At 46.5% G+C, this 14,518-nt stretch overlaps 1 protein-coding gene across 1 annotated transcript in view; it reads left to right on the forward strand.

Annotated features, from left to right (window-relative positions):
* SLC14A2 (solute carrier family 14 (urea transporter), member 2) overlaps positions 1–14,518 on the forward strand; it is a 459,240-nt gene that overhangs the window by 435,440 nt on the left and 9,282 nt on the right. Inside the window, exons 12-17 of the mRNA XM_011949331.1 lie at positions 6,528–6,650; positions 8,877–8,959; positions 9,688–9,847; positions 10,575–10,764; positions 11,061–11,189; positions 12,040–12,232. Of these exons, the coding sequence (XP_011804721.1) occupies positions 6,528–6,650; positions 8,877–8,959; positions 9,688–9,847; positions 10,575–10,764; positions 11,061–11,189; positions 12,040–12,232 (878 nt within the window). The remainder of the gene's footprint in view (positions 1–6,527; positions 6,651–8,876; positions 8,960–9,687; positions 9,848–10,574; positions 10,765–11,060; positions 11,190–12,039; positions 12,233–14,518) is intronic.

Below are 14,518 nucleotides of genomic sequence, written 5' to 3' on the forward strand. Positions count from 1 at the left end.
ACTAGGCTGGGCATGATGGCTTACGCCTGTAATCCCAGCACTTCGGGACGCAGAGGCGGGTGGACCACCTGAGGTCAGGAGATCAAGACCATCCTGGCTAACACGGTGAAACCCCATCTCTACTAAAAATACAAAAAATTAGCCTGGCCTGGTGGCGGGCGCCTGTAGCCCAGGTTGCAGTGAGCCGAGAACATGCCACTGCACTCCAGCCTGGGTGATAGAGCGAGACTCTGTCTCAAAAAAACAAAAAGAAAGAAAGAAATTCAAACTAAACCCCTAATGGGGAGTAAGGTTTAGGGAAATAAATCTTAGACTACAAGATAGGAGAGAAGAGAGACCTATGTCTTATCTATGCTCAGCTCTGCCAATAGCTGGCCTAGGGGAAGTCATTCCATTTCTTGTGGCCTCAGTTTCCAAATCTGTAAAATGGGAGAGCTGGACAAGATCATCTCAAAGCCTTTTCCAATTCTAACATCCAATGCTTTAGAGAGTTTAGAGAATGATCTTTGAAAATTTCTACTAAATACAACTTCACAGAAAAAGGTACCACCCCACTTACCACCCACAAGTATCCATATTGCACACACAGAGAATAGCCAGAGGAATTACAAGTCTTAGTGCAAAGCTTAACTTCCATGTGGGGAAACATTTACCCAAACTGTGGCCAAAGCATAGTCAATCAAAGCATAGAACTGGTTGTAGAGAAAAAAAAAAAGATCAAATTATATATGATGTGTCACTTCAAAGAAAGTGGTTCTGGTATTGCAGCCAGGAAATTGCCTTGCGATGTGTGGGTGTGTCCACAAACAACAGATCAGGAAGCTGGAAGGCCAAGGAAGCTGGGGAGGGATGGCAAGTAGGTCTTGATGGTAGCTTCTTATGCTCCTTATGTTGGACATTGCTACTGAAAAATGGACAACATCAATTCGCCCCCAGGAGAGAGTAAATCCTGTTCAAAACCTGAGAAAGGGCTGGGTGCAGTGGCTCATGCCTGTAATCCTAGCACTTTGGGAGGCAGAGGTGGGCAGATCACCTGAGGTCACGAGTTCGAGACCAGCCTAACCAATATGGTGAAACCCTGTCTCTACTAAAAATGTAAAAATTAGCCGGGTGTGGTGGCACACACCTGCAGTCCCAGCTACTCGGGAGGCTGAGACAGGAGAATTGCTTGAACCCGGAAGGTGGAAGTTGCAGTGAGCCGAGCTCATGCCACTGCACTCCAGCCTGGGTGACACAGCGAAACTCCAACTCAAAAAAAAAAAAAACCTGAGAAAGACAAGTCACAGAAAGTGTAGAGGCATGGACCTGTTTGGGTAAAGGTTGATTTTCAGAAAGAGGGTAGATTATTATTTCCCCTCTGAAAGAAGTCACATATGATATAGGTTTATTTTGTTCCTCTCAAAGAAATTATAATAAGTGTTATAACTTTATTTCACCAGTGGGCGCTTCTATGAAATCTTTTTTTTTTAACCACTGATATTTGAACAGTTGGCATGAGTCAGAGGCACGAGTACTTCAGGATCACTTCTCCCAAGGAAAGTGTTCCTGAGAAAACCATCATGGCTCATAACTGTTCTTTCCTTCCCTGAGTCAAGAGAAGAAAGCACCATTGGCCTCCTGCCTGTTAAAACACAGGATGATGGCAATCCTCAAGGGCAGGGACTGTGCCCCTAGAATGGTCCCGAATGGCCCCCAGGGTGAAGCTACATGCACCTGGACACTTAATAAGGCTAGTTAGAGGAGAGGAGAGCAGCAGCCCCTACACCAGGCAGGCATGCCGAGGAGTTACTCAGCTTCTGAGGCTCACCCACAGCTTTTCCAGGACATGCGTGTAACTGCCCAAGAGAGCTACCCCTCACCTCCAAGCAGCCAGGTACTGTGGTAGAGTTCCTGGGCCCAGGCCCTCTGGCCGTAAACATCATCTGTTTACTGCACCATGCTGTACAAATACTATTTGCTATGTGCGCCATGGTATTGGAGGTGGGGAGGGGAGTGAGAAAAGTGATTAAGGCAATTATTGAGTGCTTATTCTAAACAAAATTTACTCTTGAGCTATAGAATGCCCAGTCCCACCTCAAAGAGCTTAGGGTTTCACAGCCAGATGGAATGGACCTATGTAATATCTTAGCAACCAAAATAAATCACAGGGAGCCAGATCCCCACCTTCAATAGCCTATTTTCTTGTCTTTCATTGATTGAGTTCTTCTAGCTACTCTTTAAGAGCTCCTAGGTTTCTGGTTGATCATAAATGACCAACCATTATATCACCATCTATAAACTTCTACTCTTTTATCCAAATAACACTAGAAATAATCAGTCCTTGCCCTGCAATTTCCAAAATCGTACACAATTCAGCTATAACTTTTTTCAGCCTATGAAGGACTCTCATCTGTATTTCAATGTCTATCAAACATTTAACATTTACCCTAAGATACATTATTTTTTAAAATTTGTTTATACCCTGAAATATCTAATGACTTTGTCCATTATGCTATTCAGAAATTAAAATGCAGGCTGGATGTTGTGGCTCATGCCTGTAATCCTGGCACTTTGGGAGGCCGAGGCAGGAGGATCACTTGAGCCCAGGAGTTTGAGACCAAACTGGTCCACATGATGAGACCCTGGCTCTACCAAAAACAACAACAATAATAATAATAATAATAATAATAATTAGCTATGCATGGTGAGGCATGCTTGTAGTCCCAACTATTCAGGAGGCTAAGGTGGGAGGATCACTCGAGTTCAGGAGTTTCAGGCTGCAGTGAGTTATGATTGGACCATTGCACTCCAGCCTGGACAACAAAGCAAGACCCTGTCTCAAAAAAATATTAAAATGTCATAGGATAATTATCCCTCGCTAATGTGTTCAACAAACACTTCTGAGTACCAACAAGTATACCAGATTCATGATAGTTAGTGGGGGGCCAAGGTAAAATAGCATAATCCTGGCTGTCAAAGATCTCACCATAATATAAAGGTGATAGTCAAGAACACATAATTAACTCTTAGCAAGGTAAGAGTCAGTGCAGGTAGGTGTAAAATGCCAGGTGTGACCTAAGGATAAGGAACTATCTTGCCTGGAGCAGAGGGGCCTAGTTCCATCAGAGGAATGTGTCCTCCCTCAGGAGATACCTAATGTGTGAACACTGCAAAGTTATTTTCCAGAGCATTTTATAAGCATTATCTCATCTCCATAACAATATGAGAAAGAAATGGTAGGTACCCCTGAGATATCTGTCATCATTTACAGTTTGGGTTTGCAAGGTCAACCCTACAGGGTCTGTGTATTTCTTTCTGGGAGAATTTCATGCCTGCCATTGAGGAAACTGTCAATGGGATTATGTGACTTGCAAAACACCATGCAGAAATTAGTGACTTTGGTTCCCAGCCAGCGTTATTGTTTTCTTTTCTCCCCACCTCACCAATGGCACATCTCATTTCTAAACATTTGATAGACATGTTCATAATATTCTTGAAAGTGTCTTTATCCATGATGAAAGTCCTAAGAATTTGTCCCAGAAGCCAGTGGTAAATTGCTATCACCTTCACTGTAAGTGTTTGCACAGCCTTGAGAAGTTTGCTATTTTATCTCTAATCTTCTTTGTGGCATCTGTTCCCCTCTCCCGTTCTCAACTCTTGGCTGCCACATCGTGAGGAGCTGCTGCCCTCCCTGGGTGGTCTATAGCCCAGCACTCCAGTCTTGGCCACGTGAGAAAGGTACTTTTTGTTTTTGATTTTTGCAGCTGGGCCATCAACTCTGGGAACACGTAGCGCAGAATCTGGGCTGCTAACTGTGAAGAATCAGGGAGTGGAGGCTGAGCCACTGGCCTTCTGTAGCCATCTGTCAGCTCTGCCAGGGCAATCACCTACCCACCCACCCACCCACCCACAGATCTTCCACCAGCAAGCCCAGCACTCTCCACCTGTGTTACTATGGCTGACTCCTCAGTGGACAAATCTGGAGTATCTTAACAACCAATAACTTTCCAGGTAGATGTTGCCTTATTTTGTTAAACTGGAGTACCTCTTTGGATATATGAAGAATAACACTGGTTAGTAAATGATGTCTGTCATGCCCTCTGATATCCAAGTTCAGGCCCTAGACTAAAAGGAAAACTCCTTTCTTGCACCAAACAGGTCTGTGCCATTCGATATAATGCAGCATCAGGGTGGAAAGAGCAGTGAATTAGGAACTGAGAGACCCAAGTGCAATTCCTAGCTTTGCCATGATTATGAACTGTATGATTTGGGTGAGTTAATTTCTCTGAACAAGGAAGGTGAACTGTGATTTTGAAACTCCCATTCAGTTCTGAGTTTATGATTCTAAGGTCAAACTAGGATTACCAAGGGGATGACTGGGGTAGCAGACACTTGGCATACGAGGAGCAAGAAGCAGTGGACAGGCAGAGGTGCCTTCCCAGTCTGGCAGATGTGCTCTGGGGAATGGCACTATGGGAGAATGCCCTGCTTGGTCAGGTGATGCAATGATACCCCTCAGTTCTCATCCTGCATGAACCCTGCCTGCACAGGCATCCCAGGACAAGTTGACACTCCAGGTGTCTCTGAAGTGCAGAGTAGAGGGGCACTTCTCAGCCTCGGGAGTTATAGCTCAACGCTGACCCCTGGACAGGATGCTGAAACAGTAGCTGCTTCTCTATCCTGAGCCAGAGGGAAGGGACGTGATCAGGTGTGTTAACTTTCAGCATGAAAATATAGACAAGGCCGGGCGCTGTAGCTCACGCCTGTACTCCCAGCACTTTGGGAACCCCAGATAGGTGGATCACGAGGTCAGGAGTTCAAGACCAGCCTGGCCAAGATGGTGAAACCCTGTCTCTACTGAAAATACAAAAATTAGCCGGATGCCTGGCCAAGATGGTGAAACCCTGTCTCTACTAAAAATACAAAAATTAGCCAGGCGTGGTGGCGGGCACCTGTAATCCCAGCTACTTGGAAGGCTGAGGCAGGGAATTGCCTGAAACCAGCAGGCAGAGGTTGCAGTGAGCCGACATTGTGCCACTGCACTCCAGCCTAGGTAACAAGACTCTGTCTTAGGAAAAAAAGAAAAAGTGTAGACAAGACCTGCTTTCCTTAATCATGCATGCATCACAGACTCTCTAGTTGTTGGCCCTGCTATGTTCTGAGCTTTGCCAAAGTTGTTTCTACGTAAGCAGTGTGAACTACCTCAGTGCTTTCCAGCTTTCGTATGCCCATGAATCAGCTGGGGGGATCTTGTTAAAAGCCAATTCAAATTGAGTAGTTCTGGGGTGGGGCCTGAGACTCTGAATTCCAAGCAAGCTCCCTGGTCCACAAACCAGACTCTGAGTAGCAAAAATGCAGAGAAAAGGATTGGGAGCTGAGTCACGTGACTCACCATTTATAGGATGCTAAAGAAATCACTCTGAGCCTCCATTTTCCTCCTTTTAGTGATAATATATAGTGCCCGTTCTGTTCAAGGCACTACTGAAAGGGCCAAGTGAGTCAACCCAGAAAGTGTACAGATGTAACAGTGTGAATGTTTTCTACTGTTCCAAGCAGCTGCTGGACCATCTAACTCTAGTGTGTACTGGAGCCCGAAGCAGAGCAAGTTAAAACTGCATACCCCCCAGGATCACCAGATTCTCCAGTTACGAGACCTGGGGTGAGGCAGTAGGGCTAGGAGCATGCACTTTAACAAGACACCAAGGTACTTCAATGCTGTCAGTTGTTGATCATCCACACACTGAGAAACCCTAGCCCAAGTGGTAAGAGTGCTCTGCTCTCCCGATAGTGTGAAAATTGAAGATAATAAGGTACAGCAGAGAGTTTCTTGCAGGTGATCACAGACTCAGGACTCCTAGCTCCCCATAAATTGGTATTGGTCAAACTTTAATAAGCACAGAATTCTCCCGGTGGATCTTGTTAAAATACAGATTCTGATTCCATCAGTCTTGGTTAAAGCCTCAGATTCTGCATTTCTAACAAGCTCCCAGGCAGATGATGCTAACGCTGCTGGTCCAGGGACCACACTTTGAGTAGCAAGAACCGATGTCAGCTCTCAGCCCAAGCTGCATATTGGAGCCATCTTTTAAATACCATGGGCATTCAAAACGTTAATTTTGAGAAACTGGTCTGGGGTGGAGTTCAGGCATTTTTTTTAAAGCACCTGGGTGATTCTAACATGCAGGCAGCTTTGGGACTCCCTGCCACAGATGAAGTCCAAGACGCTGGTTACCACCTGCTCATGCCAGTGCAAGTTGCAGTTAAGTGGGTCTTAGAGTGCTTCCTTGCTGGAGAAATAAGGCAAGCTGCTCATCCATCTCTTGATGGGCTATAACTTGGGTTACTGTGGGGAGAGGAAGCAGAAGTTTTAATGGGAGAAATAGAGAGCTAAGTGTTTTATGCGGAGACTGATACAATTACTACTCCAGCTTAAGGTTTCATCACTCTCTCCTTTCTAGCATCTGTGTGATTTTTCCTGGCTCTAGGCTTGGCGCTCTCAGGTGTGGACCAGGTGGGACACTGACCTGTCTTGTTTTGCCCCGGGCTAGGAGGCAGTGGGGAGCAGCCACGCACAGCAGGCCCAAAGGTGGAGGAGGCCTCGGAGGCTGTGCTGTGCGAGCACAGGAGTGTATTTCACATCGAGCGGTCATCCATTCGGAAGAGGAGCAAAGGTGTGCATTTCCTCCCCCTCGCGCTTGGATCCCTACCTTCCTAGTCTCTAACAAAACAGGGACAATGGTAGTACCTACTTCACAGAGTGGTGGGGAGACCCGCTGGAGTCCGACTTGACCTCTCATACCTGACCTCTGACCAAGGCCACAGTTCCCCGGATGTGTCTGGATGCCGCCTGGGTCTCCGAGAGGTTGAAGCTGGGACAGGCAGTTAGCTTCTGGGGTCTCAACTCAGCTGCACATTGGAACCACCTGCATCTCATCCCTTTCATTCATCTGGGGAGCAGCCTGGGTGGGCATCAGGAGCTTTTAAAGCTCTCCAGGAGATTCCAATTTGCCAGCAAATCCAAAACCACTGGTCTAGGAGGCTATAGATGAAAAGTTCTCACCTATGGCAATGGTGGGGAGGCCAAGGGCACAGGTAGAGACCCATGGTGGGGAAAGGGCTGCCAAAGGCCAGGAAGAGGGTATCCAAGGGCCGCTAAAGCTGAATAAGTGGAGGCCAGAAACTTGGACTTGGAAGCTGAGAACATGTGGCAGCAAACAGGGAGGAGTCTGGGGATATTTCCTCAACCAGTTGCAAGGTTGGAGCAGCCTCGTGAAGATCCAGGACACAGGGACAAGCTAATCCTACCCCGATCCCCAGAGACGGGGGGCAGCATGGCCCAGAGTCACACAGCAGACTAAGTCCACTGTTGGAATAAAAGTGACTCCCGAATTAGTGCAACATCTCATGCTCCCCAGAAGATGCCTGAGTGACCTTCTTCCTCCAGTTCCTCCAAGTCTCATCATTTCATACTACAAGTCAGCCAGCCCAGAGAACTGGACCTGGAATGACTATGGGAAAACACACAAGGTGGAGTGGGGATTGCCAAGGACATTGCATATCTCAAGGGCCCCTGTAGCTCAGGAGTTTGTCTTTGACAAGGGTTTCCCAGCAGAGTGTGGAAGAGACCATGGTTTGCCGCAAAGGCTTCATAACGTCCTCCTAACATGGTCTTAGGACAGGGGCTGGGATTGGGGAGAGCATAGCAGAGAGCCCTGCAGCACTGGCAGGCAGAGAGGAGCTTCAGACAGAAGCTGCGAGTCAGGGGGGATATCACACACACAGGCCTCCAAGTTCAAGTGATCCTCTCTGCTTCCACCTCTTCCTTTCAAAGCTTTCAAAGTGAATTTGTTTCTCCTGAATGGGGTCACCTCCTAACCATACTGGTATCTGCAGTCCCTGCCCCTTCAGAAGTGGGAACTCAGTGCCTTTGATATATCCCTTCTAGTGTTTTGACACCCTGATGACTCATGAGTGCAGAACGGGGCAACAGGCAATTCAGTCTGAAAACACAGGGTCAGAGCCCAGCCTGCTATTCTCACACTTGACCACAGGAGGGAACCAAAGCATCAAGACGGAAACTTCCAACGGCCTGAACATCTTTCATGATGCACAATACCCTACTGAAATTGGTCGTCTCTAAAAGTAACCTGTAATAATAAAAAATGTTTAGATACACATTACAAGAGTTTTCTCGAATTACAAAGGCTTGCCAAAATCTGCTTCAAGAGATTACATGGATGTCTCTTGTCCTAATCCCACCAGCCATTGCTACTACAATACCTTAAAAAACAAAACAAACAACAACAAAAAACAGAACAGCCTGAGGTCATCCAGGTGAGGAGAATCATGGGCAAATTCAAACACAGATCATGCATGGCTCATGGCTTATGGCTCAGGCAGCTTAATACTTTATGAACAGGGAGTGAAGGGCTTCAACTCCATCCAAGTTTCTTTTGTTTGTTTGTTTGTTTTGTTTTGTTTGTTCACCTGCAAGTTCTCCATGTGGAACAGGAGAAAGAACCCTGGATTCCGGGATCAAGCACAAGTCACTGTCTCTCCAGGCTGCTGTTTTCTCATCTACAAAAATATCAAGGTTGAGCTAAATGAGGGTTTCTTAATTAATAGTGGAATCTCTGAGCTCCCTAAATTCCTTGTAAAATGCCCTGTTTATATGAAGATGTATACTTTTTTCCCCAAAGCGAGGGCCCAGATGGATCCATGACCAGTAAAAGAACAAAAGAGGCTTCAAGCTGCTGCAAGGCTCCATGATTCTGTGCTTCCTCAGGAGAAACAGGAAATACTGCTTAGTCTAGCACCTGAGCCTTGCAGGACATTAGCTTCTGAGGTGCCAGAGTAGAGGTGTCCTAACTGATGGTCCTCTTTCCTTCTAACTCCAGTGTTTGGAAAAGGCGAACACCAGGAGAGACAAACCAAAGACCCATTTCCCTATCAACGCCAGAAGCCCACAGTGGAGCTGCCTGTGAGTACTGAGTGTCCTGAATCAGGGACAGCACCCTGCAGTCACAGAGTCCACAGCAGATGAGGGAGCTGAGAGCTGTAAACAAGGTTCTCCGATTTAGGCAAACTTTTCTTGCCTTCATATTTTCTGAAATGTAATTACCTGGTACAAAAATGTCTCTTTCACAGTTTACTTTGTGACTTTTCATATTCCTTTCATTTGAATTATTATCAGGCTTCCTTTAAACCCAGTATTCAAGCATTTAGGAAATAAGCCGGTGCCTGTTTTCAAAAACAGAATCTTCACATGTTCAATTTCATACCCTTATGTTTATGAACAGTTACATCTTAAAGACTGGACATGCCAGGGAGAAAGTCATTTCTTCTTGAAAGACTATTAATGTTTTTTTTTTAAAAAAAAAAAAAAAAGACTAAAAATATGTGGTTAACTCAGTTCTGCTGTTTGACCTTGACCTTCAAAAATGAGAACCTCCACATGCCAGAGTCCTTATCTACAGAATGAGAGTCAAGATGTTATCTTATTGTGCCTCACAGTAGTTAACCTATTAGATGAGGTAATGTGTCAAACAAAAGACAGTCTAATCTACAGAAACAGGGAGAACGTTAAATAGTAAGTTAATGAAATACCAAATGACAATCTTACTTGGTCCCTGAGTGACCACAAGCATGAATTCTCAGTGTAAGAACCACCGAATGTGGGAGACTCTTGCCTATCTCTGTCCTGGACAGGATCTGGACACCATGGAGGAGAGCTCTGAGATACAAGTGGAAACAAACATTTCCGAGACATCCTGGATTTGGAGTTCTATGGTTGCTGGTGGGAAAAGGGTTAGCAAAGCCCTCAGCTACATCACAGGAGAGATGAAGGAGTGTGGAGAGGGACTCAAAGGTAAAATTTTATGAGAGCAACACTGACCCTGACCCTAAAAAGGTCACCTCCACCCATCGCCAGGAAACCCATTGCCATGGGGGTTCCCTATAGACTAGACTGCGCTCTGTTACTGTGGTCTTTCCTGAAAGCTGGGAGTTCTGCTATTATAACAGACATACAGCCTCTTGGAATATAAATAGCAATACATGTAAGAGTGTGAGCTCATGAGCTCTCATTTCTGAACATAACAGTTCTGGTATCTCAAATATCCCATCTAAATATTACAGATGGGTGTTTTTCACATTGCGATTCTAGAGCCAGCATTCTAGAAAAACACCATCTGGATGGCTCATGGGAGAACTGTGTCTACTATGCCAATAGGTTCTCTTTAGCACTCTTTCCAGAGCTCAGCCCATGGGTTTAATGCCCTCTATGCAGCAAGAACATTTTCTTGAAAATTCATAGTACCACCACAGGGGACAGAGACAGCTCAGGGCACCTAATCCCCCCTGCCAGAAAACCAACCTGAAGGTCACATCTGGCTGAGATGGGCCTCAAGAGTTTTCTTGGCAGTCAGATGCTCTCTTGGGTTCTTTATTTACCGTCTTTGGTGGCAGGTGACAGCAGGTGACAGGCTCTCTGCAAACCCACTTCAGATATCCAGATTCCCTCACACCCTCTGCCTGCCCACCTACAGCCGCCCACACAGAGCACTTGCCTACTTCCTGCCCTGCTTCCATTTCAGACAAGTCCCCAGTGTTCCAGTTCTTTGATTGGGTCCTTCGAGGCACATCTCAAGTGATGTTTGTGAACAACCCCCTCAGCGGCATCCTCATCATCCTCGGCCTCTTCATCCAGAACCCCTGGTGGGCCATCTCAGGCTGCCTGGGTACCATCATGTCCACCTTGACAGCCCTCATCCTGAATCAAGACAAGTAAGTCCCAGAGGCTCAGGGTCCAAGCATGCGGCCAAGAAGTCACTCCCCATAGGGACCATTCTCCCTCTTCCCAGCTCAGAAACCCTCAAAATAAGGACACTGATAACTAAAAATGACTGTTCCCTGGTTTTGTCATAGCAACATTGGGTTGTCTTCCCTCCCCACTCCCAGAAGGGTGGTCTGTTTGAAGGTGTATGTAGTCAGGTCCCAGGTAAAAAGAATCTGCCTCAATAGGAAAATGTAAAAGGCCCTGGGGAAGCCCCTGCTCCACCTGCCCCTCCCTCTCCTGCCAGGTCAGCCATCGCAGCAGGACTTCACGGCTACAATGGGGTGCTGGTGGGGCTGCTGATGGCCGTGTTCTCAGACAAAGGTGACTACTACTGGTGGCTGTTGCTCCCCGTCATCATCATGTCCATGTCTTGGTAAGTTTGCTTTTGAGGGGTTGTGGGTTCATATCAAAGGCCACCAACCTTTTCATCCCAACCCCATGACCGTCTGTCTAAACGTAATGCTAAAGTGGGATGTATTTAGCTTGCACATCAGAAATGCCCACTGAAAATAATGACTAAGTTTATACCAGGGCAGCCCCATGCTAGGTCTATACACAGTATCCCATTAGTGACCACTCTTTAGTATTCTTTTTTTTTTTTTTTTAAGATCTAAAGGGTTTTTGGTCTCACCCTGTGAGAGCACAGAGAAAGAAACTGAGGCCCACATTGGTTAAGAGCTGCACTATAGGGTCCTGTCCATTTCTGGAAATCTTTTCAACCCTCGCCCACCCCGGCTTTTCTAAATCCTTGGCACTCCTGTGCAGACCAAAACCACCTCCCAGGGTAGGCTGAAGGCCCAGCCGCAGGTAAGCCCTCAGTGCCTGTTCTACCCCATGTTGAGAAAACACAGGGCACCCGGGCCACAAAGCCAATGCACACGGCCAGTCCAAACACATGTGTTGAACGAATGTGGTTCCCTCTCCTCTGCCTCCCCAACCTGCCCTCTCTCCTGATGCCTGGAGATGGAGCTGTAGGACTCCTGAAGAAAGTTCTAAGACCGCCTGCCTTGTATCTCCTTCTGAAGTTGAGTTTGGGTGCCCCACCCTGTCACTGTGCAGGGAGGAAGAGGCCCGGGAAAAGACCTGCTCAGAGCCAGTCAGGCTCCAGAGAATACCCAGCAGACTGCTTTTCTCTAGGAAGGCACAGGGAGCCCCCGCTGCAGCAGTCTAGTGTTATGACCAGGCGGTTTCCTGACCAGCATCTCTCATGCTTCTGCCATCAGCCCCATCCTCTCCAGTGCCCTGGGTACCATCTTCAGCAAGTGGGACCTCCCAGTCTTCACACTGCCCTTCAATATCACTGTGACTTTGTACCTGGCAGCCACGGGTCACTACAACCTTTTCTTCCCCACGACGCTGCTGCAGCCTGCATCTGCCACGCCCAACATCACCTGGTCAGAGGTCCAAGTGCCCTTGGTATGTATCACGGAAGGAGGAAGGGCAGTGTCTATCCACACTGGATATTAGTGGCATTTGCATATTTTGCACATCAGAAACATCCACAAGTAATAATTCTTAACAATTATGTGGTACCAGGCATGCTACATACATATCTCATGAGCTGCCACCCTTTTCTACTTCTGACAGCAAAAAGGGCTAGTTTTGGTCCCACCTTATGATAGCACAGAGAAGGAAACTGAGGCTGAGTTAAGAGACCTGCGTTAGGTCTTACAACCAATTAGGGAGGAGCACAGTCAAGACTAGAACTTCAGCCTCCTGACTTCCAGGCCTGGCCTCTTTGTGGATGTTTAAAAAGTCTTTTTGAGGCTTACAGCTTATATTGTGCATTTTCTTTCATTCAAGCACACGGAATCACTCAAGTCGTACACATCATGCTACCATCTATTGGCTTAAGAAGTCATTGTTCCAACCTCCAGAGTTTATTCCCTTCACTCGCCAAAGCTGGGCCTGGTGGCACATGTCTGTAGTCCCAGCTACTCAGAAGACTGAGGTGGGAGGATCTCTTGAGCCCAGGAGTTTGAGGCTGCAGTGAGCTGTGATTGTGTCACTGCACTCCATGAGACTCTATCTCCAAAATAAAAACAAAAACCCCAGAATCAAATAGTTTGCTTGCTAAACACTGGTGCTTCTCAGTGTAAACTCAGGGCTCTTCCTACTACACCACGCTGTTGGTTTTAAAGCACAGGTGTTCTTTCATTAAGAAACATATAACAGAGCTTTTAAAGTTTTTTTTAGTAAGTATTCTGTATATAATCCTGACCTCTGGAAGTCAGCCAAGGTGATTAAGAAGAAGCTGCACTCACAGCATTAAGTCAGCCTGGAGAGATGTGCCCATTAGCCAGCCCTCTTATCTAACTAGGCATGTTTTCTCCGAGGCCCTCCTACTTTCCGTTACACGAAACGGCCCCACAGTCTGGCGCTCACTTAGACTTCGTTATTGGCAACTCATCATCTGACCACAAAGTCACTTGGGCTTGTTGAAGGAACTTTCTCTGAAATAATGATGCCTCATTTCTCTTAGCCTTCCACAGTAAGCAACAGCGTGGTGTAGTAGAAAGAGCCCTGAATTTACACTGAGAAGCTCCAGTATTTAGCAAGAAAACTATTCGATTTTGGGTTGTTTTTTTTTTTTTGTTTCGGAGATAGAGTCTCATTCAGTCACCCTAGATGGAGTGCAGCGACACAATCACAGCTCACTACAGCCTCAAACTCCTGTGCTCAAGCGATCCTCTCACCTCAGCCTTCTGAGTAGCTGGGACTACAGGCATGTGCCACCAGGCCCAGCTAATTGTTTATATTTTTTTGTAGAGATCAGCTCTTGTCATGTTGCTCAAGCTGGTCTCAAACCTCTGGCCTCAAGCTATCATGCCACCTCAGCCTCCCAAAGTGCTGGGATTACAGGTGTGAACCATTGCACCTGGCTGAGAACTATTTGTGTTAGTTGCATCCTTGTTGATCATTTTGGGTGTGAGAGGACCTTTTTGGACCAGAAACAAGAAAAGGTGCTGTGCTGGCAGTTCAGCTTCTTAAGCTGCCCATTCTTAGTCTACCCAATTAATATCTTTTGGAGACAAACTTGCTCTAAGTAGTATGCTATGGGGAAATGATGTTAGAAAATGCGGATTTTAGATATTGCATTCTCTATGTCACAGTTTCGGTTGAGAAGATATTTTGAAATTTTATAGAAATGGAAAAACAACGAATAATCCTGTACAAACACTTGAGAACCCCCCCCACCACCACCACTCCACCAGCATTCCAGGAAAGAAAAATTCAATTTTGTGGCATTGTTCTTTAAGAAGTAACTTTCTGGCCAACTGAATAGATTATAACAATGATTCATATGTTTTGTCTTTTTGACAAATCCTTGAGTTTCTGATAAATAAGCGGTGAATTTCAGAGGGAGAGTCTGAACTTCCCAGTAATGTTGAGTCCCCACAGTTTCCTCTGCTCTTGTGACCACTGAGAGCCCCCCGCAGGGTGCAACTGGCTGGGAACAAAACTGTCCATGCTGCTGCCTCTGTATATACAACTCTCTCTCGCCTGTCCCTTTTGCCCTGCATAGTGAGGCCAGAGCCCTCATTCTGTTCTCTGCCCTGGGTAACAGGAGATGGAGCCCAAAGCCTAACTCACTCAGCCAGTCTCCTGTACACACACTCACTGTGGTGTGAGGCCCCCGAGCGGCAGGATCTCCCTCCCCCGCCATGCCCAGTGGGAGGAGCTCTCTAGAGAGGATCATCC

Source organism: Colobus angolensis, unplaced genomic scaffold, assembly GCF_000951035.1.
Source record: "Colobus angolensis palliatus isolate OR3802 unplaced genomic scaffold, Cang.pa_1.0 Scaffold299, whole genome shotgun sequence".
Lineage (NCBI taxonomy): Eukaryota > Metazoa > Chordata > Mammalia > Primates > Cercopithecidae > Colobus > Colobus angolensis.